This window comes from Taudactylus pleione, unplaced genomic scaffold (assembly GCF_031769625.1).
Source record: "Taudactylus pleione unplaced genomic scaffold, aTauple2 ptg000524l, whole genome shotgun sequence".
In the NCBI taxonomy this organism is placed as follows: domain Eukaryota; kingdom Metazoa; phylum Chordata; class Amphibia; order Anura; family Myobatrachidae; genus Taudactylus; species Taudactylus pleione.
This window is the reverse complement of record NW_028284926.1, coordinates 1,852,104-1,879,513: the sequence shown is the minus strand read 5'-3', so window position 1 is coordinate 1,879,513 and position 27,410 is coordinate 1,852,104. Positions and strand designations below refer to the sequence as shown.

Below are 27,410 nucleotides of genomic sequence, written 5' to 3'. Positions count from 1 at the left end.
TAGGGCTTCCAATAGGAAGCCACTACTCTGCCAACACATGCAGGGCTGTTCTACACAGGTAGACTGTCTCCTGCCCCTTGCTGTGCCTGCCCTGCTAGTGATAATAGTGCTCATGCCAGTGAGATGGGGGGGTGCTGGGGCCAGGACCGGAGCTCACTGGGGAGGCTGTAGTCCCGCAGCCCCTAGGTAGAATCCACCACTGGTGATGAGTGCGATATAGAAAGTAAGATGTGGGAACAGGTTAGGTATATAGAACGCGACACTTGAGATGGGGGTATTGACAGAGGTCAGGACTGAGGTTGGCTTTGGGGTGTGTGGACTGAGCATTAGGTGGAATGTTATGGTTTTTGCTATTAAGCAGAATGTTTGTGGGAGCTGAATGTGATGGATGAGGTGAGAGGGATGATGGAACCCAATGGAATGGTTGTGGGCACTGAGTGAGATGGGTGTGCCACATAACTGCACAGATCATCAGTTGCATAGACAGCATGTGTGTATTCCAAGGAGCACACAAATCTGTGAATTAGCAGCTCCACCATTTTGTGAGTGACAGCAAGCTTACTCTGTGAGTGCTGAATCTGCAGGTAACCACAGGGTGTGATGGCACACTATCTGTATTGCACAAGGAACATGTCCATTAGGGTTTCCAATCATGTGTGTCCCATTAAGAATTCTTAATGGGACATGTGAAACCCACACAGAGTCTGTCACATTCAGATAACATAGCAGGGATAGGAATAGGTGCCCACATTTTGCTTAATATAGTATTGTTGTTAAGTAACTTCACTAAAGAGAAACAAAAGACAAAACTGCTGAAAAGACTGATATTCCCCATAGACCTGGGTTTTTTTGACAGTTGCAATTTCCTGGACCCAAAATGTTTTTTTCTGATTTGTGGTCCCATTGCTATAATACTGTATGTGGACCGGGCAGGGCTGAGGTAGGACACATTGCAGAGCATAAAACATAAGTAAGCCTTGCCAGTGGGCTGCCGGTTACCTGTGGGTAACTAATCTGCTGTAGGAATCCTGTAATTTTAACTTCAGATGCCGAATTTGCTGTGTTTGGATCTTCACGGCTACTTCAGACAAACTTACATCTGTTCTTTCGAGTGTATTGGATTTAAACGAGAACCACAAACAACTCAATGGAAACCACATCTATATTAAGTATCTATTGCAAAACTGCAAGAGGTTCTATTAAAAATTAAATTAAAGGTCAGGAAAATAAAGATGTAAATTTTAATTTAAAAGATCAGTCGCTCATTACGAGACATATCAAATGTTAGCTAAAAAGTCATTGATTAAATAGAATAATCATCTTGCGAGCGCAGCCTGTAAGAGAACAGCCGATAGCAATCTTTAAGCAGTACGGTTGCCGGGTATAAAAGGGATTTCTGAAAACAATGCATGCACGACACCAAGTTAAATATTGGGAACAGATGCAAAAATGTGTATGTACTACGATCGTATGTGCGCAAAGGAATGTTTTCCCTCATATTCCACTTGCCGCATGTAATGATTCCCATATTACTTGTCCTCACAAAGCATGACCAAGTCAATTTAAATTAATCCTGACCATCAGAATCCTATTCCAAATACCTGGGCAGCATCATAGATGGGCGCCATAGTTAGAGAAAAAAGAAATTTTAGTAAGCTACAGAGAGCCCTTTACTTACTCAAGCTCCTAAGGTTGTGTTTATAAATATAGATTACTTACCCGACATATAGAACTCATATTTCTACTATTGCCCCCAAGCAATATGTTCTGGCTTTCAGTTGCTACTATTTATGTTAGTATAGTTGCATTTTAAAAGGAGGTTGTAGCTGAGGAAACATTTTCCAGCTCCCAATGTGCTCTCTCTCTTGTAGTGGTCAAGGCTGGGATTGCACCATGGGATTAGATGCATAAAGTAAAATACATCCACTGCTTACACTTATTGGTAAAGTTCAAAAGAAATATGGAGATTATGAAAATAAAATAGAATAAATTAACTGCACATGCCCGAAACACTGCACACTCCACACATATCCCTGTTTTATTGCAGGACAAAGAACGACAGCAGATGTTTGCTAGTTCCTTATGCAAAAGATTAATGTAAGAGAACATGTATACACCGTAAAGACGTTTATTATAAGAAGCGTCTCATCACTCTGTACAAATCAGAACTGCTGCACTATTCAGGACAATAGGCAGTTACTGCTGTAGTACTGTATCATTAGCGCCAGTTTCATTACACAACTGTTTTGTTATAATAAGCAACGATGACCGACATCAGCTAAACAAACATTTCAAATTACAATGGTTTAAATGTACAGTATGTAAAACCATAAACTTAAAAACATAATTCAATTTCTACTTCCAATTTATTATTTTTTTCCTGGTTTTTCTTTTGTTTTCTTTTTCAGAAATATACACTCGTCCATTTTTTTTTTTTTCGGTGTCCTGTCATTCTGTTAACAGTTCCATTCTAATATACTGGTAAGCTTCCATCATAGGCACTGAATTTAATAAAAAAAAAAAAAAAAAAAAGTCTTTTGACACATTTACATCACATCACTGATTCAACTCAGTATTTCCATTTTTTTTTCAGAGTTTCCGGATGATTAAAAAATAAAAATAAAGTATAAATAACAGAAATAGGGCTTGTGATATATTCACAAGTTATTTGTAACCAATACTGTTAAAGCAGCCATTCTGCAGTTCATCTGTGTGCAAGAGCATGTAGCAGCCTTTGTGCACTTAGCGAAGAAGTAAAGAACTCTAGGAATTGTCTATTTACTGGCTGGTCCTGTCTGTAGCAAGGAAAACACTGTGTTGCTCCTGGGCCCTCTCAAGCAACTTCTTTTTCTTCTTTTTGTTCCTCCTGTCTTTCATTGTTCGCTTTCCTGGGAAAAAAAAAGGGGGGAAAAATAAATAAATAATTTGAAATATATTGAAATTATTTTATTTTTTTTGCCTCAATTTGAATTTATTTATTTTAAATAAAATGACATTTTCTAACACCACATTTTGCAGCAGCTTTTGACCTCACTTTATGGCAGCTTAGAGACCACAGCAGCTCCCTCTACTTAATATAAACTAAAGGATAGGAAACAAATCCCACCAAGTCCAGGAGTTTAGGAATAAACACTTTCTTCTGTTCCTTAATTCACAATCTCTGCATTAAAAGCCAGGTGGCTCTTGTAAATAATAAAAAGTTGTCCTAGTTTTGAGAATATTATCCCTTTCATATGTACTTAAAGGGTCAAATGTTCTAAAAAGAAGAAAAACTGAGAAGTTACCCATAGCAACGATTCAGCTTGTAACTATTATTATTTTTCTAGTACATTCTATAAAATAAGGAACATCTCCACAAGCCCTCTTTAGAAGGTTTGATAAATCTGCCTTTAAATATAGCAAAAAATTTATTAATCAATTCTGCCTATTTATTAATGAATTCTTCAGATGGCGTTGTTTGACCCCATTAACTGCAACAGGGCTGCCCTGCCAGGGAGAGATTTTGATATCTAGAAATCCCGATGCGCATCGAAGACTTTTCTGCACTGAGCATGCGCAGCTGGAAAGCCACGCATTTCTGGAGTCCGTAGGTGGAAGGAAAGTGACTGCGTATGCGACCACTTTACATCTTACTGACCGCTGGGACGGGCCCTTATCGGAGCCTGTGTCCAGGCGATTTATATAGATACATTTGATTGATAAAATAATCTTTGTTGACGCAATAAGCCGAGATAAGAATTCTTCAGATTCCACACATTATAATAAATATGGCCACAAGCTTGACCAATGGGACATCCCCAGTATTTTAGGCCGCAAACTCGCACAGTACAATTTACTAAACCGCAACAATGAAAGGTTCTATGGGGAAGATATACAAAGCTTTGTAGAGAGATAAAGTACCAACCAGTCCGCTCCTAACGGTCATGTTTCAGGCTGTGTTTGAAAAATTACAGTTGGAGAGAGATAAAGTACCAACCAATTAGCTTCTAACTAATTTTTCAAACACAGCCTGAAACATGACAGTTCGGAGCAGACTAGTTGGTACTTTAACTCTCTCCACAGCTTAGTAAATCTCGCCCTTGGGTGCCAAGCAGATAATCTGGAAGAAGTACAGAGCTGAAGAACTAGAACCTCTTGTAGAAAGATTAGCTCCATGCAGTGGGAGTAGACTCACGAAAACACATTTCAGTGCCTTTGTGTAAATGTCACAGAAGTTGCAGCTCATTGCTAGTGACTCTGCATATAATTACGCTATCGCAGAACAGTAGTTTACTACAACCAAATCTCTTAATGTTTTGATCGGAGTCCTGAAACACAGGGCCCTAATCACTGCACTAACTGGAACATGTTACTGACTGTGATCCCAAGCGGTTTGCAGGGTCGGCCAAAAATCTGGATGCACTTAATATTTTAATGAAGCCATGTTTTATTACATAATCCTTCTACAGCACAAAAACAATGGGTCCCAGCCTGAAACAGAAACACATGATAGCGATTTGTCATCCGTCTAATTTATATTGATGGTCTATTCCCATCACCAGCCAGTGATCAGAATTAAAATGGTCCATTTGTGATTGAGGCTACAAGTCATTTACAAGTAACGTTAGTGCGTAAAGTCATCCCCACTGCAGTTATGTACCCCAAACGGCTTATGCTATTCTTTACGTTAATATACAGGGATGAGATACAAAGGATTTTGTGGGTGCCCATTCAAGCAGATTTGAACATTTTTCAAAGCATTTAGTATTTGAATAGATGTTCCAATATATTCAAGTTAATAAAACTTTTGGTAGAGTTCGTTTTATCATGGTCATATATGGAGTTTACGTCCCTAGATTATGGTTCTACAACACAAGCGCTCTTTCAAAGTCTAATTATGTATTATTGCAATAAATCCCTATATCCATGGACGTTTGCTTTGCATCTTAACACACTTCAGAGGAACCTGCGGGGAACTAGCATTTGGCCTCATTGCTCCCCAGCGCAGGTAACATTGCGCCTGTGTAGGTCATTGAAATTTCTTTTTTTCCATTTTTAGAACCAACTTTCAGGTGTTGTTACGAACTAAATGGAGACCTAAGACAGCTATCACTTTCATGCACACACACACACGTGAAAAAAAAAAAAAAAAAAACACATTCAAAACCCAGCAACATATTCTGAGTGAATGAAGTTACAAATTCCATCAGGGAAACCTCTAAATAAGCCTCTATGTCGCTTTGATCACAATATCATTTCCAGCACAAATCTTTTGCCTCTGTCGTGGAAATACTGTCAACTAGTACCTGCATATCCACTTTAACATTGAATTGTATCCAAAAACAACATGAAAAAAATCCTCTCGGTCGTTTTGCGGCCTTTCAAATGGCCAAATCATAAAAACAAATATATATATTATTGCTTTCTTGACCAAACAGAAAAAGAAACACAGAGATTCTGGCGCCAAGAAGATTTGATTTCTGGGCTAAGAAATTAGATTATGCTCCATTAGGAACGTGAATGCAGTTACGAGGCTACAGCTTAGCTCATTTACAATAGTCTTGCCCAGCAGTTTGTACAAATAAAAACAGCGACTTCCTTCAAAACGGAGCTGGGATCAGAATGTTTTCACCAAAATACGTTCAGTAAGCATTTTAACAGATCTTGAACGCTGCTAACACTGTATCTGATATATTAATGTATACATTAATAAAAAGCTGCAGCATTTACGTTTTACCAAAAAAAAAAAAAACGAATTAGCCAACGATAAAGGAGCTGAACGACATACATTCCTTTTGAAACCATCGATGTTGTTAGGACACTTGTGTACATTGAATGTGTGTTTTGCGTAGGCCCAGCAATCCCTAAGAATAAGCCCCCTAGGCATCCCATTTGCTGCTCTGATTGGCTGAAACTCTGAAGCTTTCAAGTCCATCAGGGTGATAACCTTATGCTAGCATGGGTGACAGATGTGCCCTCATACATCTAGCGTTTTTACATCATACCACGCAAGAGGCTTGGCGCAACAGAGACACCCCAGCACGGGTAGTGCAGTATACGTTTACCCATAAATATTGTATCTTAGTTGCATTGTAGCCACATACAAAGCCTCTCTCAGGGCAATACCATTCTCAATTGTGTATGGGATTGCTTACACTTGGGAAGGGGTTTGTGATCCCTGGGCATATCAGGGTGAAGACTGGGAGGTGACCTAAAGTAACCGCAAAAAGGTTGATTCATGGGCGTGCTAAGGGAGTGTCATAAGCGTGTCTGGGAACTCTGCTGCGTTCCCAATCACAAGTAAAATGTTTCAGAGGCCAATGTTTAATTAAATTAGAGGTAGGGATGGCCATTGGTGGGGTGGCCATCAATGGTTAGCATCGATGGGCCCATCGGTGATTGCCATCGATGGCACATAAACCATCTATGGTGAACCATCGATAGTTTACACCACCTCGAAGGTCGCCTCTGCTGCAGGCACACCTGGCCGCAGGCCAATGAAAAATGAGGACGGGACTTAGCGGCCACCAGGGGGCGGGGCTAAGCTCCATCCTGCCACAAAAAAAAAAAAACTAAACCATCTGCTCATCCACCATTAATTCTCTGCCATCGATGACAAAAGTAGTTGACATCAGCCAGAAACCATCGATGTTTTGGAAACATCAATGGCCAGTTGTCATCCCTAATTAGAAAAAGAGAGAAGCTAGAGTAGAACAAGACTACCGCAAATGTCAATGTGCGACTAATATTTTGTCTATGTTGGAGTGTTATAATCTCTTCTGCAAATGCACAGAACACATAGTCTTTAAGTGGGCGTCTCACCGCTCGTACACTCCATGGCACCAGGGGAAGGCAGAGATTAGCATATGCATATTCCACTAACCGCTATTGCAAAAGCAGCTGCGAGTGCGGCTGCTTTAATAACCATCTCTGAACCAGGCCCTTAGTGCACAAGAGACGTTCGGCTGCAACTTTTGGCACAAAGGAACTGGTGCAACCTATGGACAAAAATATTCAGATTCAGCATAACAGAATGCGGTGGGAGGAATAACTAAAGACGCCCTTATCAGAAGCGGTTTTATACAGATTTGTGACTCTCGCACACATATGTACAAGTACCACAAGCCCCAGTGGTTAGTATACACTAGCAACGTAGGAGGTGGAATTGGCAGCAAATGTAGGGTTGGCAAGAAATTGCCTCCAGGCCAGACCTTGGCTCTAGAGAGTGGCTAAAGGAGCATCGAGAGAAACCAAAGGCAACCTCAAATTCAAGGTTCATGTTAAAAAGATAGATATGAATTCTGTTCATGTGTATAAGACCTCAGGAATAGCGAAGATCGACTAAAGCATTGTTCAAACACAGCTAAAGTAGAGGAACGTCTTTGGAAACTGGTGCACAGGAAAAAGGTACTGGAACGCAACAGTTTAGAAAACCATAAGAAATAGAACCTTTTTGTAAACCCTGTTCCACGCAGTAGGAACAGTTTAACAAAGACATCTCAACCTATGTAACATTACACTGAAGAGTGGTGAAAGCAATTAATGTGGCAATCGGAAGTCTGAAGCGTTATAAAAATGTGCAACAGGTATAGCAATCCTCAAAATGGGAGCAATATAAACCAAATGGCGGCACCATGGGCACACGAAACTCATCGGCCAGCATTTTCCCAAAATGCAGATTCTTGTTCTTCCATTGTAACCAAGAGGAATACAACCGGCGTCTCTGGGAATCGTTGAACTACAAATCCCAGCTAGTGTTCCTACAGATGGTCTGTTTACAGCCTGGTGTTTTCTGCACTTGTACTAAGGAGGTGCGCCAGCCCACCAAGCCTGCAAAGACTGTTGAGAGGTTAAGAGGTTTGAAATCTGTCTATTATTAAGTATTTTAGCATTTGAGCCAAATTCCACCTTTTCCCAGCATGTAATGGTTTTAACTTTTGTTATTTTAGCCAAGAGTTTAAATCAAAAGATAGTAGATGATTTAATAGATTTACATAACTATGGTCTTTACAGGCATAAAGGAGGAAAGCCAGGAAGAAAAAAAAAATAAAAAACATTTAATACAAAAGCTATGGCCTGAATTTGCACACTTACTACTGGTTATACATTGATGCAGTTATGTGCTCTATGTCTGCATTGCTCATCTGAGATGGTTCAAAATAGCACCAGTGAGATGTATATGGCCATTAGAATAATGCAGTACTAACATCACATACAAGATGTCTTACATAATGAAGTTCTTCAGACTTGCCGATTGGAAACGGCCAGTTGAAATATTTTAAAACGGCTGGTATGGTCACTGGCATTCTTCCCATTAAAGTAGAGTGACCGGGACCTGTCCCAGCACTTCTCTCCTTCCTAGGCTGACATAAGGAGGGACATTCCTTTCTCCATCATATGAGGGGGTGCCAGGAAATCCCAAGGTTATATACTGTGTATCCAGTGGTTCCACCGTAATGATATCAAACACCAAAACCACTGGAAGTCCTCCTGCTCAGTATAAATAGGATGAGACGCACCAAACCTTCTGAAGAGGTCAAGTGAGGGAGTTGCCCAGATCAACCAATCAGCTACTAGCCATCATTCATCTAGTACAGTCTATAAAATGATAGCTAGAATAGGATTGGTTGCTATGGGCATTCCCTACACTTGTCCGTTTAAAAAGGATGGATACATCTCCCAAATAGTCCCCATGTCAACCACCAGTGCTTACTCTCGCTGCCCACTGACTGCACACTTCACAAGGGAAGTGGGATGTCTGGGAGACCGAATGACAATTCCCAGTGAAACGCGTCATCGTGGCCTCGCCTCATGCAACCTGGGAATCACGACTTTGTATAGCGGATGGTAAGGCATCATTGTCACACCTTCAGTGCTGCCCCCTCCCATGGACCCTTCCCGAACACTGCTGCCAAGAAGGGGGCAAGTGTGCAGTTGCCCATGTACACCAAGATCACACCAACAGTTCAGGTTTGCTTCCTCACTTGTTAGTAAAGGATAGGGGCAGTTTAAGAGGAGTGGGCTTCTGTGCAGGGAATCCGAATGATTTACTGCTGTCCGCACCCGGTTTACCTTCGAACGGTAAGCCGGGTGTCTGGCTCCTGGCGTAGGTCTAATGACAGGCGGGAAGCCGGCGTTCGGGATTTCGTCTGCCTTCTTCCTGACTGCTTCCCCTGTGCAGCTTCCTCTTTTGTCCTGTGCAGATCCCTGGGAGCATGGTGCTCGCTCCATTTTCCTGAAAATATAGGTGACAGTGGTAGACTCAGCAGCAGGGCCGGTTCTACCATTACACATGGCACGGAGCTGAGTAGGGCACCACATAGTACCATGCGGGCCCCGGGCAGACTGTGGACCTCATTCAGAGTCGGTCGTTGCGGCCGCACGGTCGTTAGGTAAAAGGGGCCGGATATGCAAATGAAGAGCTCGCAAGTTGCATCGTTAAGATGGGAACGTTAGCTGGACTAGTGAGGGGCCGTAAGACTAAAAATACGCCCCCTTCTCGTTCGCATTACACGTCATCTCCGGGCATATAAGGATTAATCGAGACCATCGGAGCTGGTCGTAGACCTTAAGGTTGACCATACCCTCTCTTAAGCACTACGATCAAGTCAGTGTACAAACCTCCCATGTCACATGTGCCATGACACTACTTCGTTAATTATGCACTCATAAAACGCCGTTTGCATAGTCAGGCACGCCTGCGTTCGGATCTCCACTCCCCCGTTCACAAGCACCTTCCCCTGTTACCACCCACAAACGCCTCATCCTGTCACTCAGACTAACGACCTGGCCAAGTTGGAGAGAGAAATTTCTGATCGTAATAGCTAGTTTGCGCACGCGCATTGCGAATTTTACGCATGCGCAGTTTAGCGAACATCGGTGGCGTACGACCGAGCGGCCGCAACGACAGACTCTGAATGAGGTCCTGTGTCTCTGTGACACAGCTGCACCGCGTGTTTAGTGCTGTCCGGACAGAGTTCGGTCAGTATTACACAGTGCCAAACACACAGTTGCCGGCGTCGGCAGCTGTGTGTTTGTTGTAATTAGCAGCCGATGAGAGTCTGTCAGACTCTCATCGGCTGCTGCGCCCACTGCCGGAGCCATCTTCCGGCTCCCGCAGTGGGTAATGGGAGAGACATCATGACGTCATAACGTCTCTCCCATAATGCAAAGCAGCCCGGGAGGACAGACGGATGAGCTGATAGCGGCAGCAGGAGCGGGGTTTCAGGTAAGTGGTTTTTTTTTATTTTATTACGTGTGTCTCTACAGGGGGGGGGGGGGACTACTACTGGGGGCAGGACTACTACTGGGGGCACTACAAGGGGGGGGACCAGTGCTGGGGGCACTATATAAAGGGCAATACTGGGGGTACTGCATAGGGGGAAGGAACTACAACTGGGGCCACTCTTTAAAGGGCACTGCATAAAGGGTACCACTATTGGGGGCACTGCATGGGGGGGGGGACTACTACTAGGGGCACTTTATAAGGGGCTTATTACTGGGGGCACTGCACAGGGAGGACCACTGCCGGGGGCACTGTAAAAGGGGCACTGCATAGGGGGGGTGCCAAAAAATATACTCACTTACAAAAAAATTTGGGCTAGGGCCGGCCCTGCTCAGCAGAGAGGCAAGTATAGTAGATTATAGGTACACAGTGAGCGGTGTGGGACCCAGTGGCTCGTTGTGCATTGCACACACTGCACCCATTATACATACGCTCATATTATTCTTATTTTAATGGTAGGACATCTGCACTTGGCAATCCTGGTGAAAAAGATTGTGCAGCTGCAGGTCTCAGATGCATGAGTGTTTAGAGTGTAGACAGAACCTAGGTTTGTCACATAGTATCACAATATTAGAAGTGTGAACTCCGCACATCCTTACAGCACGCGTACTTAGCGTGTTTCATGGCAAATTCCTTAAGATGCTGGATGAAAGTGAAGCATTCGTAATACAGGGGAAGATGTATCAATCAAACCTTCTAAAGGGGTGGAGAAGTTGCCCATCCCAACCAATCAGCTTGTACCCATCAATTTTCAGAATGTACAGTACATGATAAATGACAGCTAGAAGCGGATTGGTTGCTTGGGGTAACTTCGCAACATGTATCAAATTTGCAAAGTATGTTATATGAAGAAAAACGCACATGGTAATTAACAGTGCCCATGTTTGCCTTCTGAAAAGCCATTGGCTTATAAATTACTGTACTACATATTTATTATGGTTTGAAAACGCACACAGACACACATGTATACACATGTACCTGCAGGTTTGTGGTCATATCAAGCCAAGGAGAAAAATACATCTGCAATGATGTCAGGGAGGCAATTGTTACCACACAATCTGGAAAGGGTTATAAAGGCCATTTGCAAACAATTTAAAAGGTCCATCATTCTACAGTGAGGAAGATCGTTTACTCATGGAGAACAGTGAACACAGTTGCCAGCATTCCCAGGAGTGGGCGTCCCAGAAAACTCACCCAAAAGAGCAGATTGTACGATGCTCAAACAAAAAGTTGCAAAGAACCCAAAATCTACGTCAAGGGATCTGAAAGCCTCTGTCAGCACAGTAAGATGTTCAAGTTCATGACGAACATCAAAAGCAGACTGAGAAAAGTATGGCCCATTGTCTGATTCTCCCCTAAAAAAAACATTGTGTGTACAGCGAAGGTTTGCAATGTTGCATCATAATGGAACACAAGACTTTTGGTCAGGTGGTACCAAGGTGGAGTGGTTTGCGGTTATTCAATAGGTTTGGTTTTATCCCGGGAATGGCACTGAGGGCCTGATTCAGAGACCCACTTCACTAGGATGCGTTTGTTCATAGCTGCCGATGTTTTACAATGTGCACTTGCATCGCACTGCACGTGCGCAAAATAGTCCATGCCATTGCGAAGCGATCGCCCCATGTCTAAAGACGCGCCTCCAGAATGAGTGACAGGTCAAGCCGTTTGAGGGTGGTGACGAGTTGGACGATGAAAATGGGGGAGTGGAGGTGCGAAAGCTAGCGTGCCTGTGCGTCTTAATGCCGTTCCAGAGGCGTGCATAATTAAGACTGAGCATCATAGTACACGTCACTTGGCTGGACTTTACACTGAAGTGCTCGCAGTGCCTGCAGTAGGGTATGGTCAACCACAAGCGCTTTGTTGGCTTCCGATGGTACTCGATGTTACCGATGGTTGCATACACTTCCTGGAGATTATTTTTACAATTGGGCATCTTAAGACAGGCTGGTGGACGTCTGCATACACAGGGCAATCACACGCCAAGACATAATGGGCGTGCTTATGTCTTGCTGTGCGATCGCCTGTCTTGCTGTTAGTTAGCCAAATTTGCATACGCATCGAGTGAGCGAACACCTCTGGCGAGCGGGTCTGAATCGGGCCCTGAGCATTAAGCACAAAAACCTCAATCAGACCGTCATACTGTAGCAGGAATCGGTATGATATCCCGGCTGCCGCATGGCCGGGAGTTCGAATCCCGGCAGCAGCAGCCCGACAAAAAAGCAGAGCCCGGCAGTGGAAGCCCGACAGCACTGGAAATCCTGATCGTGGTAAGGTAAGTATCAACTAAGGGGTGCCTAACCCTAACCTCCCCCCCTGTGCCTAACCCTAACCACCCCCTTCCCCGCTGCCTAAACCCAAGTTCCCCGGGGGGGTGCCTAACCCTAAGTCCCCCCCGGGGGGTGCCTAACCCTAACCCTCCCGGGATGGGTGCCTAACCCTGTCCCCTCCGGGTGCCCTAAACCTAACCCTCCCCCCCCGCGGCTGTCCGCTTGTGACGCCCAGCATCCGCTCGATCGGGATGCCGGGCGCCGGTCTCCCGGCGTCGGGGAAATGAGCGCCACCTAGATATGGACGCCAGTCATTTATCCCACAGCGGGATAAAGCAGTCGGGAAGCCGGCTGCCAGGATTCCGGCAGCCAGAAAACTTGTTTAGCCAAAAATGAGCAGCAAGGCAATAAAACTCACTAACGTGTATTATCGTGTTACCATATAACAACCTTCTTAAATACAATGTAACTTAACTTCTAAGAATAAAGACACATACAACAGTGCTGGCGTTTAAATATTTTGTCAAATTTATTTTTGACAAGTCATTAAATTTTAGATTATAAGTGAATACTAATAATGATGACGGCACAAAAATAACGCACAAGATAATAACGACCAAACAGCTCAAACAAACACACAAACAAGCCAAGCATTGGTGATCAACTCTCCTTTAGCTTCAACCACCGGTCCAGGTGGTATAGCCATTTCCTGTCCAGGACAATTGGCTGTCGCCTTACTCCATTTTAATGAGAGCGCACCCACTAAGCCTAACTATTAACATAAAGTAACTCCAAGTGTCGTTCTTTCCCGCACAACCAAACCAACCATCAGACATTCATCTAACGAAAAACAAAAAGAGGGAGGGAGAGAGGGTGGGAAAAACGTGAACAAAGAGGCAGATTTACATACATCACTCCATTACATACTCTTAGACCACGCCCCATGAAACATTCATTGGCTGCATAAGACCAGCTAAACTTAAAGGGGCAATATCCCAACACGTTATTAAACTGGTAACACTCAAAACACTTGTGGTTTAAAGTCCCTCATGTTTACATGTCAACCTTCGGGCATACTGAAGCAAATACACCAGCAAATGTACAACCGAATGGCTGATAAAGAATAGAATAAAAGATTTTGGTCAAAGTCCAGACCTCAGCCACAGAGAGAGGTGGATATGAACAACCTCAATCATCTATGGACTAACTCAGTAACATAACAAGAAGTCCTAAAATACGATGTAGGATACTAAAGAAGTCACAGAGAAAAACAAATACTTGACGTTATTGCTGCTAAAGTTGGTTCTACACACTACTGAATGATGGGATGCTCGTTCACACATGGCTTCTTCATATTAGCCTACTTAAAGTAAAAAATGCCAAAGTAAACTCTGTTATTTGTCATGTGAGATTAGAATGATTAAAATGTAGGTCTTGGTTAGGATTCGGAATAGATGATTGTTAATTGTGTCCGGATATGTACAACAGATGTTAAAAAGAGTACACTATATTTTTCACATTGATGTGCACCCATAAAATGAACATCTCCTACTCTCAGTAGCTGCTTGTGAGGAAGATCAATAGCCATTGGGTAGAGGTCCGAAGAGCTCTATTTATTATACTAGAGATGTGCGCAAACCCCCGTGTTTTGATTCTAAATCATCGTAGTCTTTTGGTTCGGTTTCGGTTTTATATTTCTTTAAAAATTTACACAAAAAAAAGGCAAAATTCATGTAACTTGGACCTGTTTTTGTACCTATAGTATTAACAACATTCAAAAACATTCATTTCCAGTCAATTTTGGCCACCTCACAGCACCTGCAATCACAAGGGAGGGACTTTGCAAAACACGCAAGAACCGGTTTTCAGCACAATCCAACTGCACATCTCTAATTTACACTGTATCGAGAATTTCATATTCTGAATAAAATAGGTGTACTGTACCAGCATTGCTTGGAAATTAATAGGCTGCAGAAAACGTTTTACATATTACTCCGTTTATTTAATTAAGGGCTTTCGGAATGTAACATTTAGAGCAGGACTTTACTGTGTTGTTACTATAGCTCCAGTCCACCAGGTAATAATAGGCCCATCATTATAGCAGGTGATGGTGACCATCCACCCTAGCTAGCTAGACGGTCGGCCATAGATCATACGTTTTATAACAGTTTTTGCATTGTGACGCAATCTTTCTACTTTTATGTTTTTATGGAGACTTTGGGGCTGACTGTGTACAGGTTGGGTGGTGGGGGGTCCTTTCTATAAAGACCATCCATTCTCATTCCCATTGCACTTCTAAGAAGAAATAATGATAAAAAAAAGCAACAAGACAGTGGTATAGTTATTTCTCCCTCCATACAAATCAATCATCCCTCTTACTTTATAAACCTTGCCGGCACATTTTGGACAGGTAACAAATGGTAAGTGCTCTGCTGAGGAAGCATTAGCAAAGTGCAAAGAGAACCTGCAAAGTCATCAGACACACCATGCCAAGAAGTTTTCTGTAAGTTTTTCCATCACTTCCCAGTATCCTACCAATACAGCATTCACTGCTCAGTCCAGAACGAACGGACACAAAAGCAGAAGTCCACCCAATAAAAATGGACCAATTCTATTTTGTTGTGCTTGCAAAAAAAAAAAAAAAAGTCTCCTGTGTGCACATACCTTCCAACATCTGTGAGTTTCAAAGATGGACCCCTCCTGCATGTGTGGCCTCGTGGAGCAGACGTGGCCAGGGTCGGACTGGCCCACAGGGGAAATCCCCAGTGGGCCCCACTGTCTGAGGGCCCCACCTCCTTTTCCTATGTCAGATTTCTGACAGTGCACTCGAATTATACATTGGTCCTCAATTACAGTTACTTGGTAGAGCAGGAACATGCACTGTAGTATCCATGTTGTCTGCAGGCTATGTCCCCTATAATGGTTGGCCAAGCCTCTGTGGTGGCTGGCCACACCCTTTAAGCATGGGCCCCTACCAGTACCTTTCCTGGTGGACCCTTCATGCCCCAGTCAGACACTGGACGTGGCCTCAAAGCACTCCCCCATTTCCATAACTCCATGGGTGTGCCCAGCACTCCAAGAGAAGCTGAGCTGCCCCTATGCTCTGTTCGGCATTGCATGAGGTTGACACTGCCGCCAGTGAGTGGGATGGTGTGACTGTCCCCGAGAAGCTGGACTGTCCTGCCCAAAGCAGGACAGTTGGTAGGTAGGTGTGGGTGTGCATATGCAAAGCTGCTACTATTGCAAGAAGTGTTCAGGTCAGCGCCTGTATAAGGTCGCCACCCGTCCTGTTGGTATAATATGGGATCATCCCAGATTTGGAAGCAACTTACTGCATCCCGTATTGAATCAATATGGGATGCAGTTTGACCAGGGTTCCGCAGCTGTGGCCTGGGGTCCCAGTCACAGTCACCCCACAAGCGCAGTCTGTTAGAGGCGTGCTCCACGCTGCCTCTGATTACTGCCGGCCAACAGCTGCCAGGCACTAGAACCCAGCAGCTCCCCATTTTGAAGTACTAATGCTATAAACTGTCATATTATATATTAATTATATTTGTATTTTTACAATACACAGAGCAATAAAATTCACAATGTCAGATTGTCTCAGCTATTCAATCTTTGAAGTCCACCCAGAAGGGGGCATTATGAGTATCCCTGTCCATCCATCAGCAACACTGCGTGGAAGTGTGTTTTATTATACAGCAGCGGAGAGGTCATATATACTGTCTGTACATTTCATCTAGGCACCTGTCACCAGGAGTACCGTTAGCCATCTTTTACTCATCCGTGTAATGGATATTTTTCCTGTCTTATCCAGGTAATGGTCTTAACATGCGTTCCCCTTCCCAACTGTACTATTGCCGTCTTTTTCAAAGTTCTCACATAAACCATAAATGTAACAGTACAGTAACTGCAAATAAAGGCTACAACACTTTACTGGTGAAACGTATGTTCAAGCATTTTTATTTAATTTATTTATTTGTATAACTGTTTAGGTTGGGTTATACTAGCCGCAAAGTCACTTTTAGGTTACAGTTTTATTACTTAAATTTTTTCCCCCCTATTAGCCTGTACCGACCATCTAGAGTATTTCTCACAGTAAAAACAGAATATGATACGGGTGCCTTGGACAAGAGTGGTATTGAGTATCTGACATGCACAATTATTACTTTAGGGAGTAATTACTCAATGTCTAGGCCCGCATTCACTTGATATAGCAGACCCCAAATCAGAAAAAGTCAGTTCTTCTGTACAAACATCATGGATACCAACATCCCTTTATTTTGTGACAGTCAGTACAAAAAAAAAAAAAAAAGTTTGCATTTTTAATTATCAGAAATTTTAGAACTTAGTAAATATAGGGCACAATACGGACACTATTAAACTACACAACGTGCACCAGCCCAGAGGTTTTCTTTAACGATTCAGAATTTTACTTTTTTTTTTTTTTTTTTTTTATTGTTCTGGGCTGACAATTTTATATAAGAAAATAAAACCCAGCACATAATTCAAGGGCTGCAACCCGCCAAAGAATTCTTCTTATTACTCTGTAATTTCTGCCAGCGTATAAGAAATATATCAATAAATGACAGAGGAATGGCGCCTCCCAGTGGCCACATTTATCACGAAAAAGTCTATCAGGGATAGCTCTTAAACAAAAGTAATTTTTAGAAAGTCAGATATCCTTTGCACTTAGAAAAGACATCTGTATATAATATTTACTGTTAACAGATTTCAGTACAACGTGCCTCTAATTTGTTTGACGCTCAAAAGTGCTGCAAACTTTCCAAAACAGGTCAACTGAACTCGCTGCTTTTACAAAAAGTCTGTATTTTGTCTAGAAAATGAAACCATGTCAATTAGAACATTAGTTTATGATCCGCTAACAAGCTCGGAAGGTCAAACATTTAAAGTGCTATCAGTTACCATCTTAGGGCAGACTAAACGGTACGACACTAAAGACCAAAATCATTTTGCCACATGTCGGAGATCTAGAAGCCTTGTGAGTCCTGCAAGGTTATGACCCTTTCTTGAACTTCTGTAGCCAAACCCTCAATGCATCTGACATAGGGTGGACTACTGGTCCCATTTCATTTCATCTCCCACATCTTTGCTACAGGATACGTTCCTGTCTAAATGACATCCAGCAGAGACCAGCGCCCTGGGATTCTGGGGAAAACCACCGGTCTTGTGTTTCCAATAGCGCTGAGGCCCTGTCAAAGTATCATGTAAGAAAAACATCTGCAATACTACACTCAAAGAACACAATGTTGACAAATTAACCTTTTTGAACTGACCAGTCAGAACATGTTAGCAACAACAAACAGACACATTTATCAATGGAGCCATTTATCCCAACTTCAGTTGAAGAAGAAGGAAAAAAAAAAAAAAAAAAAAAAAAAGTCTACGAATTTCTATACACAGATTTGTTATAAGCTATACTCAGCGTTATATGCAATGTAAACCAATCATTTTCCCATATCACATTGAGGGATGGGTGAATCCCCCTCCATCCTACCGCTCGGTTCCTGGAATAATTAGCAAAATTGGGCCCAAGTAATTAACACTTTTTTTTCAAGATATACACTTTAAGGGTGTAAAACATTTTCAATTGTACATTTGCTTCATGTGTTGTTAGATTTGATGTTTTACAAATCATGGAAAAAAATAAAAAATTCAAGTGGTAATATATTTTCCAGGGTGAATTTTGGAAAACAAATGTGATGGCGTGAGCAGAATATTTGTTAGAATAGAATTTTAAAGCAATCTAAGAATTATGAATGATGCATTAACGCACAAATAGCCACCAGGACATGTAGTATTATAATTATTGCCCCAATTAAGAGATAGCAGGATGATACTCCCTGTGCTTATTCTTTACATCAGTACTAGCAGTATCAACACAAGATGATTTTCTTTATTCTATTTTCCTAACAATTTTTCCTTGGTTTAGGATGTACACGGTAACTTCCCATGTATAAATATTTCTCTCTCTCCGGATGTAACACAACTATTGAAAAAGACCAACATTCATAGGTAAATTTAAAAAGAATTACAGGTGTACCCCTTGCAACCTGACTGGGACTAGCTAGAACCCGTTACTTGTGTAGTCATGTAGGGAAGTTACAGTTACAGAAGTGCTCCTAAATGGGTACATTTTGTTTAAATTGCCTGTTGTAAACAATCTTTGGGTTGTGAAAAGCCAAAAAGTAACATTACCGCAGAATTAGGAAATGTACTGGGACTGTACTGTATACTGTGGTCCATTTAAATGTAAAAGTTGCAGATCAATGTAACACACAAATCTAAGAATACAATGTATGAATCCGGCCACCTTTTACTTGTGCTAACTGCTTCTCTACCTAGAATAGAGTCAGTCACTCTCAATTTGCTAAATATAAGCACTGCCTCACAAAAACAATGCAAACCCACCCCCCCCAAAAAATACACTAATGAACTGTGAGATTTCCCCTTTGAATCGTAGTCCCAATGTGCCTCGTTGATAGGACTGGGATGTAGTCAGCACCCTAGCGTGCGGGATGCCGATGGTTTGAATACCGGCGCCGAAATCCCAACAGGTCGGGATCCCAGCACCAGTATCCCGACCGCCGGCATCCCAAAGGTAAGTATTGGGGTGTTAGGGGGGGGTTAGGGTTTGGTAGCGGGATTAGGGTTAGGCACCGGGGAGCGGGTGTTAGGTTTAGGCACTAGGGGGGCGGCATCCAGACATTTCAATCCCATTCCGATGTATGCTGCTCTATACTCTGCTGATTATAGTGGCTGTGTTCAGCGTCACAAGTGGCTGTGTGTACAAGGCATGCTGGTGTATGCTGCGCTGTACTCATGCCCATCTGCTCCAGTGTAAAAAACAAAAAAAATGAAAAATAAAATAAAAAAAAAAAAAGATTTTTTTTTATTTTTTTTTTTTAGGAGCTGTACCGCACTGTCTATAAAAGCACCATGACTCCGTGGTCCATAGCCCACTGTGCAGTGACGTGCGGTCAGGTGAGGCAGGTTTGCAGAGTCTTTCCTGTCATACTCAGGTATACAGTACTCCAAAGTTTTGACTACAAGTGTGATAAGAAAAAATTTAAGAAAATATTAGAAATATCTTTTGTATCATTCTAATAATTTTTATAGTTAAGACTTTGGAGTAAAAAGTCTATGGCAGGTGAGGCACTGCCTCCCCTGTCAATATTTTCTTTATACCTCTTACCAAAATCACCAAATTTCCAGCAAATTTTCCAGCACTATATACTGCTGCACCTTTGTATAATGCCCACATGTACCCTCGGGTTCATATATGTATGTTTAAATCTGGCTCTGATACTAGCCAGTGCCTCCCCAGCCATTTACCTTGCTAGGGAGGCACCGCACATCACTGCCACTGTGTATACAATTACTGTGACTCTGTTGGCCGTACCCCACTGTGTATACAAGTACTTTGACTCCTTGGGCCATACGCCATTGTGTATATAAGCACTGTGACTCCTTGGGCTGTACCCCACTGCATGTTCATAGTGTTCACAAAAGTGGCAGTCCCTGTCGCTTAAGTGCTTGGTTTGTTACGTGTGCATGTCCTTTTTAATATTCAACATAAGGGTGGGTGGGAAGGCCAAAGGAAAATTCCATCTTGCACCACCTTTCATTTCTGCCACTGCTGTGTGACAACGTTTCACGTGCTTTAAACTACGGTGTATGTGCCGCTGCTCTGTCGCTTAGTAACCAGCCAGCTCGCTGCAGCCTTTGGCCAATAATGGTGAAAACAATATAAATGCAAATGACTGTAAATGAATGTTATTGAGGTTAATAATACTCTAAGAACAAAAAAAAAATAGCCCAAATTATGTGATTTTAGCTTTTTTGTAAATATTTGTAAAAAATCCAAAACCAGTCACGGCAGTTTGGCAAATTCAAACGACGAATTAGAGCCAAATCCAGCAAAATTGGTCTGGCGCACATCTCAAATATATATATTATACACACAAACACATATACACACACACACAAATATATCACTATCGGTGTATTTAAAAAAAAAAAAAAAAATTATATGTCAATTGCAAGATAAATAAACCCGGAAAGTGATACATTTTTGACAATTGCACTAGAATTTTAACGTTATTTTCCATAGACCCGAAGACAAAAAACAATAAAAACAATCTGACTTGCTTTAGAGCACATTTCGTGGAACGCAACAGGAACAAGCAATGAATTTATATAGCTTACTCCCGGAACACCGCAGAACGGTGTCATCTGAAAACCAGACAAAAGGGGCCGATATCTCTATTGTGCAATATTTTGCAGGGATCATTTTCTCTTTTTCTAACCCAGCGGTGACCTTAAAGGTTTTCTATAGATATTTCTAAGAATAGCACATCTGTTTTTCTTTACTGGTGTAACATGATATTTAATACCCAATATAAATGTGCTGGCCCCCTGCAGGTCTCTGGAACGTTGCCAAATTCTTCAAATAAGACCAGTGATGGTGCGGAGTCTATGGCGGGACAGCCCTACCAAGGATTTCACGCACTTAAATGTTTTCATCACCTGGAAAATTATACCTTCACAGGGTCTTTTTTTTAAAACAATTTAAAACCCAATATAAAATTATAAAAAAAAAAAAAAAAAAACCACTAGAAAACATTGTCCATCTGCTATTAGGGCATTTGTAAAGAGCTTGTGTGGACATATATTATTCACCTACCCAGCCAGTCATGCACCAAAAGCCAGGTAGGTAAGGCACTGACTCAACAAGCCGTCATATTGGATAAATGGAATTCCCCTCTGTAAATGGGATGTCCACTCAGGAGTCTATCCTCCTGAGTGGCGGCGGCTTATTTGCATATTGTATACAGCCTAACGATCTTACCACTTGGCATTGATTCATTCAGGTGGTTTCTACCGTGCTTCACGGGTTATACAGGACCTCCTGCCATGTCTGTGGCCTAACAGTATTAACAATTGCAGGAAAAAACTGTGGTTGCCAGGAAGCTTTGGAATTTGGACATAAATCAAATGAATATAGTTGTCAAATGTTAAAATATTTTGCAGGGACAATTCTGTAGATCTGTTGTATCTAAGCACATCACTTGCAGTATTCTAGGCAAATAGGGCTCTCACTGCTTTGGACCCAATATCTCAGCTCCTGGCCCAGCCTACTAGAGTGTACCTATCTTCTCACCTCATGGTCTTACCCGAGCTACAATATATTTTCCTTTGATCTTCATTAGGGTACAATCCACATCATTAGAGGTCTACTTAACTTGACTACAAGCGTACAATCCCCCCCTAGCGTGCTGTACCAGTACATTGTCCCTTAGCCCTAATCTTTGTTTCACTCCCCTAGCACGTGACATCTTGACATCACCTGTACTGCAAAGAGCAGGAGGCCTAAGGATGCACCAGCAGTTGTCAGGGAATTCTACAAGCTGGACTCAACAATGCTGCCACCTTCTAGACCTTCCTATCTAGTAAGCAGCACTAGTCAGATCGCCTTTGACACCGACCCAACTTGAAATATTTATCCCAAATAAATGTTCAAAGAAGGAAAAATGCATAGCATAAAAAGGATATTGTTGCCCTAATAAACAGGGACACACCTTTAAACAGTCCTTGGAAATTGAGGACTAGGTCCAACTACTTTATGTAGTCAAAAACAAGTAATCGTGTTTCTTAAAAGTTAGTGTGAATGAAAGTTATCTTTTTATACACTTAGCAGTTAAAACTACAGTAGTTCCTCCTCTGTCACATTTCTTCCCAGATTATAATAGAAAATAGAATTATTTTCTTGGGTAGGTCAATCTAGAGCTTTGGAAGACTTGAGCAATCAAACATTGGGCAGTGAAATAAGATGACTAGATGATTGACAATAAAAACAGTCTCAATCAATGACCCAGTGCCCTAGGGTGGGCAGAAGGATCATTGACAGTAACCACCAGTGGGAGCACACTGGGGACATGGATAGTGTAGGAGGAAAAGAGGGAGGAGGGCCCGGCTCGTCGAGCTAAGTGAGATGGGTTATAACTGGGAGATGTACTGGGAAAAAAGAGGCGAGAGGGCAGAGAAATGAAAGAAAAGATTGTGAAGATCGTTACATTCTTGCCCAAATACTTAGACATCTGGCTAAAAAGGTACAATCCCAGATCTCTGAGCAATTTGGTTGCACAGTCACAAATATTGAGGCAACAAGCTTAACAGCCATTTTGAAATGTGCTTCATTCCTACCTTGGTATAAGACCTTAAACACGCCAGATTATCTCTCCCGGTGTATTTGCCACAAGACCTGGGGGAGACCTAGGTGTCACCCTGCTTCAGTGTTTTATGCACCCTCTAGACAACTTAGGCCACACTAAGACCCCACCAAGTGCAATGATCAGCCAGCATGACAAAGCAAACCTGCAATACCAAATCCGTTCAGGAAAAAAAAAGTCATTCACAAAAGGACCAACATATTTTAAAGCGATCTGTGTGGAAATCACCACAGGACTCTGGAGAGCTGAAGAAGTGACTCACTGCAGTCATGCTTAATTAGGGCTGGCCATCGACAGTCGATGATTAGAAACAATTGATGGTCACTCACTGATGGTTTTAACACTGATAGCAGAGGTTCAGAAAGTTTCCTGCCATCGATGGTAGCAATGGGCCCAATGGTTTTATTTTCACTCTTGCACTGACACGCAGAGCTATTAGGCTATCAGCCAGTAGCCCTGCACTGTGGAGCCACCACTGGCGGCTTACAGTATAACACACTAACACAGTCCGTCAGTGTGTGTGACGTGTGCCGTGATTGGCTGGTCCGCCTCACTGACTTGACACTGGTTGAATTCAGCTGTCAATCAGAATAAAGCCCCGCCCACAGCTCTGGATCACTCATGGAATCCTGACTAATGTGGCAGCGCAAGCCTCCACTGCGCATACACAGAGGAAACTTGCTCTGCTCATTAGGTCTCTGATATTAGCATGGGTCAAGTCTTTCGCGGAGGAGCGAACCTTCGATGGTAAAAATGGTCAATGTTACACCACTGCATTGTTTCATACCATCAATCTTATGGTATTTTTTTCCCCATGGTTTTTTTCCCCATCAATGGCAACCATTGATGGAGGACACACAGATGGCCATTCCTATGGTAAATGGGATGCAGTCAATATCCCAACAAGTGGGATGCCGGAGCTTAGAATACCGGCACCTGTCATAAACCTGGTGCTGGCATCCCAACTGCCAGCATCCTTATGGTAAGCAGCGGGGTTAGGCAATGGTGGGGGGGAGGGTTCGGTTTAGGATGTGGGGGGGGAGGTTAGTTAGAGGCACTATAGGGGAGGGATAGGTTTAGGCAGCAAGGAGGGATGGTTAGGAGAAGGGTATGCAGTCAGGAAGCCGGCGGACCTAATCCCGACAGCCAGCTTCCCGACTGTCATATCCCGGCAAGGGTCTAGAGACAGGCGTCAATATGCCAACGCCTGTCATTAGACATACGCCAGGAGACCGACGCCCGGCATCCCAAAGGGACGCCGGGCGCAAAGCGCAGATTGCCGCAGTTTTAGGTTTAGGGTTCCCGGGGGGGACTTAGGGTTGGGCAGCCCCCCAGGAGGTTAGGTTTAGGCTAGGGGAAGGGGGGGTTAGGGTTAGGCACCCCCGGGCGGAGGTTTGGGTTAGGCACACACCCCCCCCCCCGGGGACTTTGGTTTAGGCTGCAGGGAAGTGTTAGGCACCCCTAAGGGAGGGTTACGAGATAGAATTAGGTTAGCTAATACTTACCTGAGGACGATCAGGATTTCCACTGCTGCCGGGATGCTGGTGTTGGACATGTGTCCGGCGGCAAATCATACCGATTCCAGGAGAAGGGTTAGAATACCTACCGACAGGTGTCAGTATCCTAACCCTGTCGAGATGCCAGCATAGGGATTTTGACCGCTGGGATCCCGAGCGCTGGCATGCCGTACCCAAACCATGTTGAACATTGGCTGCAGAGGCACTTCCTGTATAACAAGCACTTCCTGTAAAACTGAAGGATGGCAATGATCCAACTTCCTCCATCCACCTGCAGCATACATCTACACATATAATGGCTAATTGCTAGATGCCTCTTTCACAATCAGATTGCCTACCATCTAATGGTTTGATTGTATGGACCACCGCCTGGTCCGTCGCTGACGAGGTCGCTGGGTACACACATCCTTTAGTGTGTACCCAGCTTAACCGTTTCCAAGGATTGTCTGCATTCTTAACACATTTTAGATTTATAAAAAGGTGTGTGATTTTATAGTTTTAAATCATTTTTGGACTGATCTTACTATACACCATGAAAAAGAAAAAAGAACACCACAACACGCATTGGATGTTATTCAAACTGGAAGCAACCTGAAGCAGCAAACTACAGAAGACTAAATAGACTTATTGCATCTCATTAAACATGATTACAGTGACACAAATTCATGAAAATAGCTCACACAGAACACAAATACTTTCTTTCAATTTGTCATCCATTTTTTTTCCCTTTCACTACGTTACACATGTCCAAAAAATCTATTAAAGTGGAATTCATGAATAATCGTTTATGTAGACAAAAGTACCGGCTGAATGCTAAGAATGTAATACGCAGGGAGCACAGGGATTAGCACAAAATGTAAATAATTGGCCGATGCGGAGGACAAATTGCCATGACAAAATTGGGGAAATCTGGTTTGAATCTAGAATTCCAGGGAAAACAACTTTTTTTTTTTTATTCTTTACTATGACACATTGGGTTATTTATCATAAATAAGGAATTATAAGGAAATAAACTTGTGCATGGTTACAAATTAAGCAGATACAATTGTTCCACAATGTCATTTGCCCTCTTCCTGGGCGGGGATGTATAAAGGGCATAAATCCGGTAAAAAATCCGGTGGATGACGTTACCCAATAGAAACCTATGGGCTTCTTTCCACATCCTGCGAAATCCCTCCCAGTGTGCCCGGCGGCGTTAGCGCCATTCTGTGCATGTCACCAGAGGGACTTCTGGGTCATATACCTGAAAGTCCCTTTATCGTGATTCGCAAAGGACAGCTTTTAACAGGAGAGCCGTACTTTGCGATTTTATAGGTACATACCAGATATTTTCGCCGGTATGTACCTGATAATAGTCAGAATGTACAACATTGCTGATTCGATGCATAGTACATCCAGCCCCTTATGTGTTTGCATGTAATAATGACTGTTGCATACGTCATGGAATACTTTGAGGTAAACATTAGACTACAACGAAACAGGGCAAAGTAATATTACATAAATTAAACGAAATTAAAGCTTAACATGTCCGGCTCTAACTAAACAAATGATTCCCTCTCTCAGGGTGGAGGAATCTAACATTCCTCTCACAAAACAACAGTATTAGCACAGTGCTTACAGCCAGGGCCGGATTGAGGGCCACATGGGCCTGGAGCTGAAAATGACTAAGGGCCTATTATGAGAAGCAGAGGAGGTGTGACCAGTGCTGTGTGGGTGTGGTCAGTGTCATGTGGGCGTGTACACCCGTATACCCAATATTTCCCTAAATATGTAAAAGAAAAAAATGCTTAATTTTGTGAGGTAAATAGAAATACAATTTTACTACTTATGATTTATGGCCGACTGTATGGAGAGCAGATGGCCAGTCAACATCATGTTGTCATGACAATGGGCCTATTTTTATGTGGAGGCCTGGAGCTGTAGCTCCATCCGCCCCATTGTTAATCTGGCCCTGCTTACAGCCAGTAATCAGTGTTTCTCAACAGGCCTGCTGCCTGTTCCCAGAGTAGTGAGAGACTAGCAACTGAACACCTTTTTCTCACTCTCTCACAGGTGTTCTGACAATCCATGTTGCCAATTAGCTTCTGTCCACCAGGCAGAAGCCAGGAACCTGGGGGCGCACAACTCCTATTTCCAACTTATCCAGTGCTTTTATCACAAACTTTGCTATAGAGAATTTAAATGCATCCTTCATATATCTATATATTTCATATAGCACCCTGATGGCACCTGACACTGTGCTAATTTCCATACTGTGGGACAGCCCAGTTTTTGTTTTTTTTTAACATCCAAATGAGGCATTGCTTCAACTGAAATAGTTGTGGCTTGGGTGATTACAGTGAGATTTAAACAGAATAGGGGGCTTAGCCTAACATGTGCACAAGGCGTACTTCTATCTTTTTAGTTAAATTAATTACCCACGTGAGTGTCATTACCATCAGATATGATGCGACTATCCAACGCTGCTGCTTAGGTTAAGAGTTACTGTGGAAAGAGACTGCAGTCCTCTTTGTTTCAATGGGACACAGCTGCCGCTAATGAGTGGCAGTTATCCACATGATGATGTTTTAGAGCCCGATTCTGTGGCGCACCTATAGTCGCAATTCCGTTCGCTTTCTACCAACCAGAAGACCCATTCAAACAATATACGGAGTCAAATGCATCGAAGCAAAACTCAACGGCCCCAGCCCACCGCATGCTAGAGCAGCCGCCATAGCTTTCCTCAGCATTTGCGCCAGCCCCATCTTTCGTGCAGGAGATCAGACGCGTAGCTCAAATACCAGTATTGGGCGTAGAACCTCTTCTCAGGAGTTCTTCCAGTAAGTTGTGGTACCCAGCACAATGACTGTCCATTAGGCACAAACCTGCTGCTTACAGGGCTACATACAGAACCTTCCCATGCTTAATCAGCAACTTTTACTAAAACGACTGGTTCTATTAGGGCTTTATTGCGGCTCTGTTTAAAATTGAAGTTAGAAAGCAGCTGCAGTAACGAAACGGACAACTGAAATGAACTCAGATATACAATGTTAATAAGGTGTTAGTTCATCTGTAAATGAATGCAGTATATCTTCCCGTACGATACAGCAGCCCCTCACTTGGACCTCTG

The 27,410-nt window shown here is 42.8% G+C and overlaps 1 protein-coding gene across 2 annotated transcripts in view; it reads right to left on the bottom strand.

Moving 5' to 3' along the window:
* Positions 1 to 2,112: 2,112 nt before the first annotated feature.
* RSPO2 (R-spondin 2) overlaps positions 2,113 to 27,410 on the bottom strand; it is a 138,482-nt gene continuing 113,184 nt past the window's right edge. For both annotated transcript variants that reach the window (XM_088450783.1, XM_088450784.1), the window contains exon 6: positions 2,113 to 2,888. In XM_088450783.1, the coding sequence (XP_088306909.1) occupies positions 2,779 to 2,888 (110 nt within the window). In that variant the 3' untranslated portion in view covers positions 2,113 to 2,778. The remainder of the gene's footprint in view (positions 2,889 to 27,410) is intronic.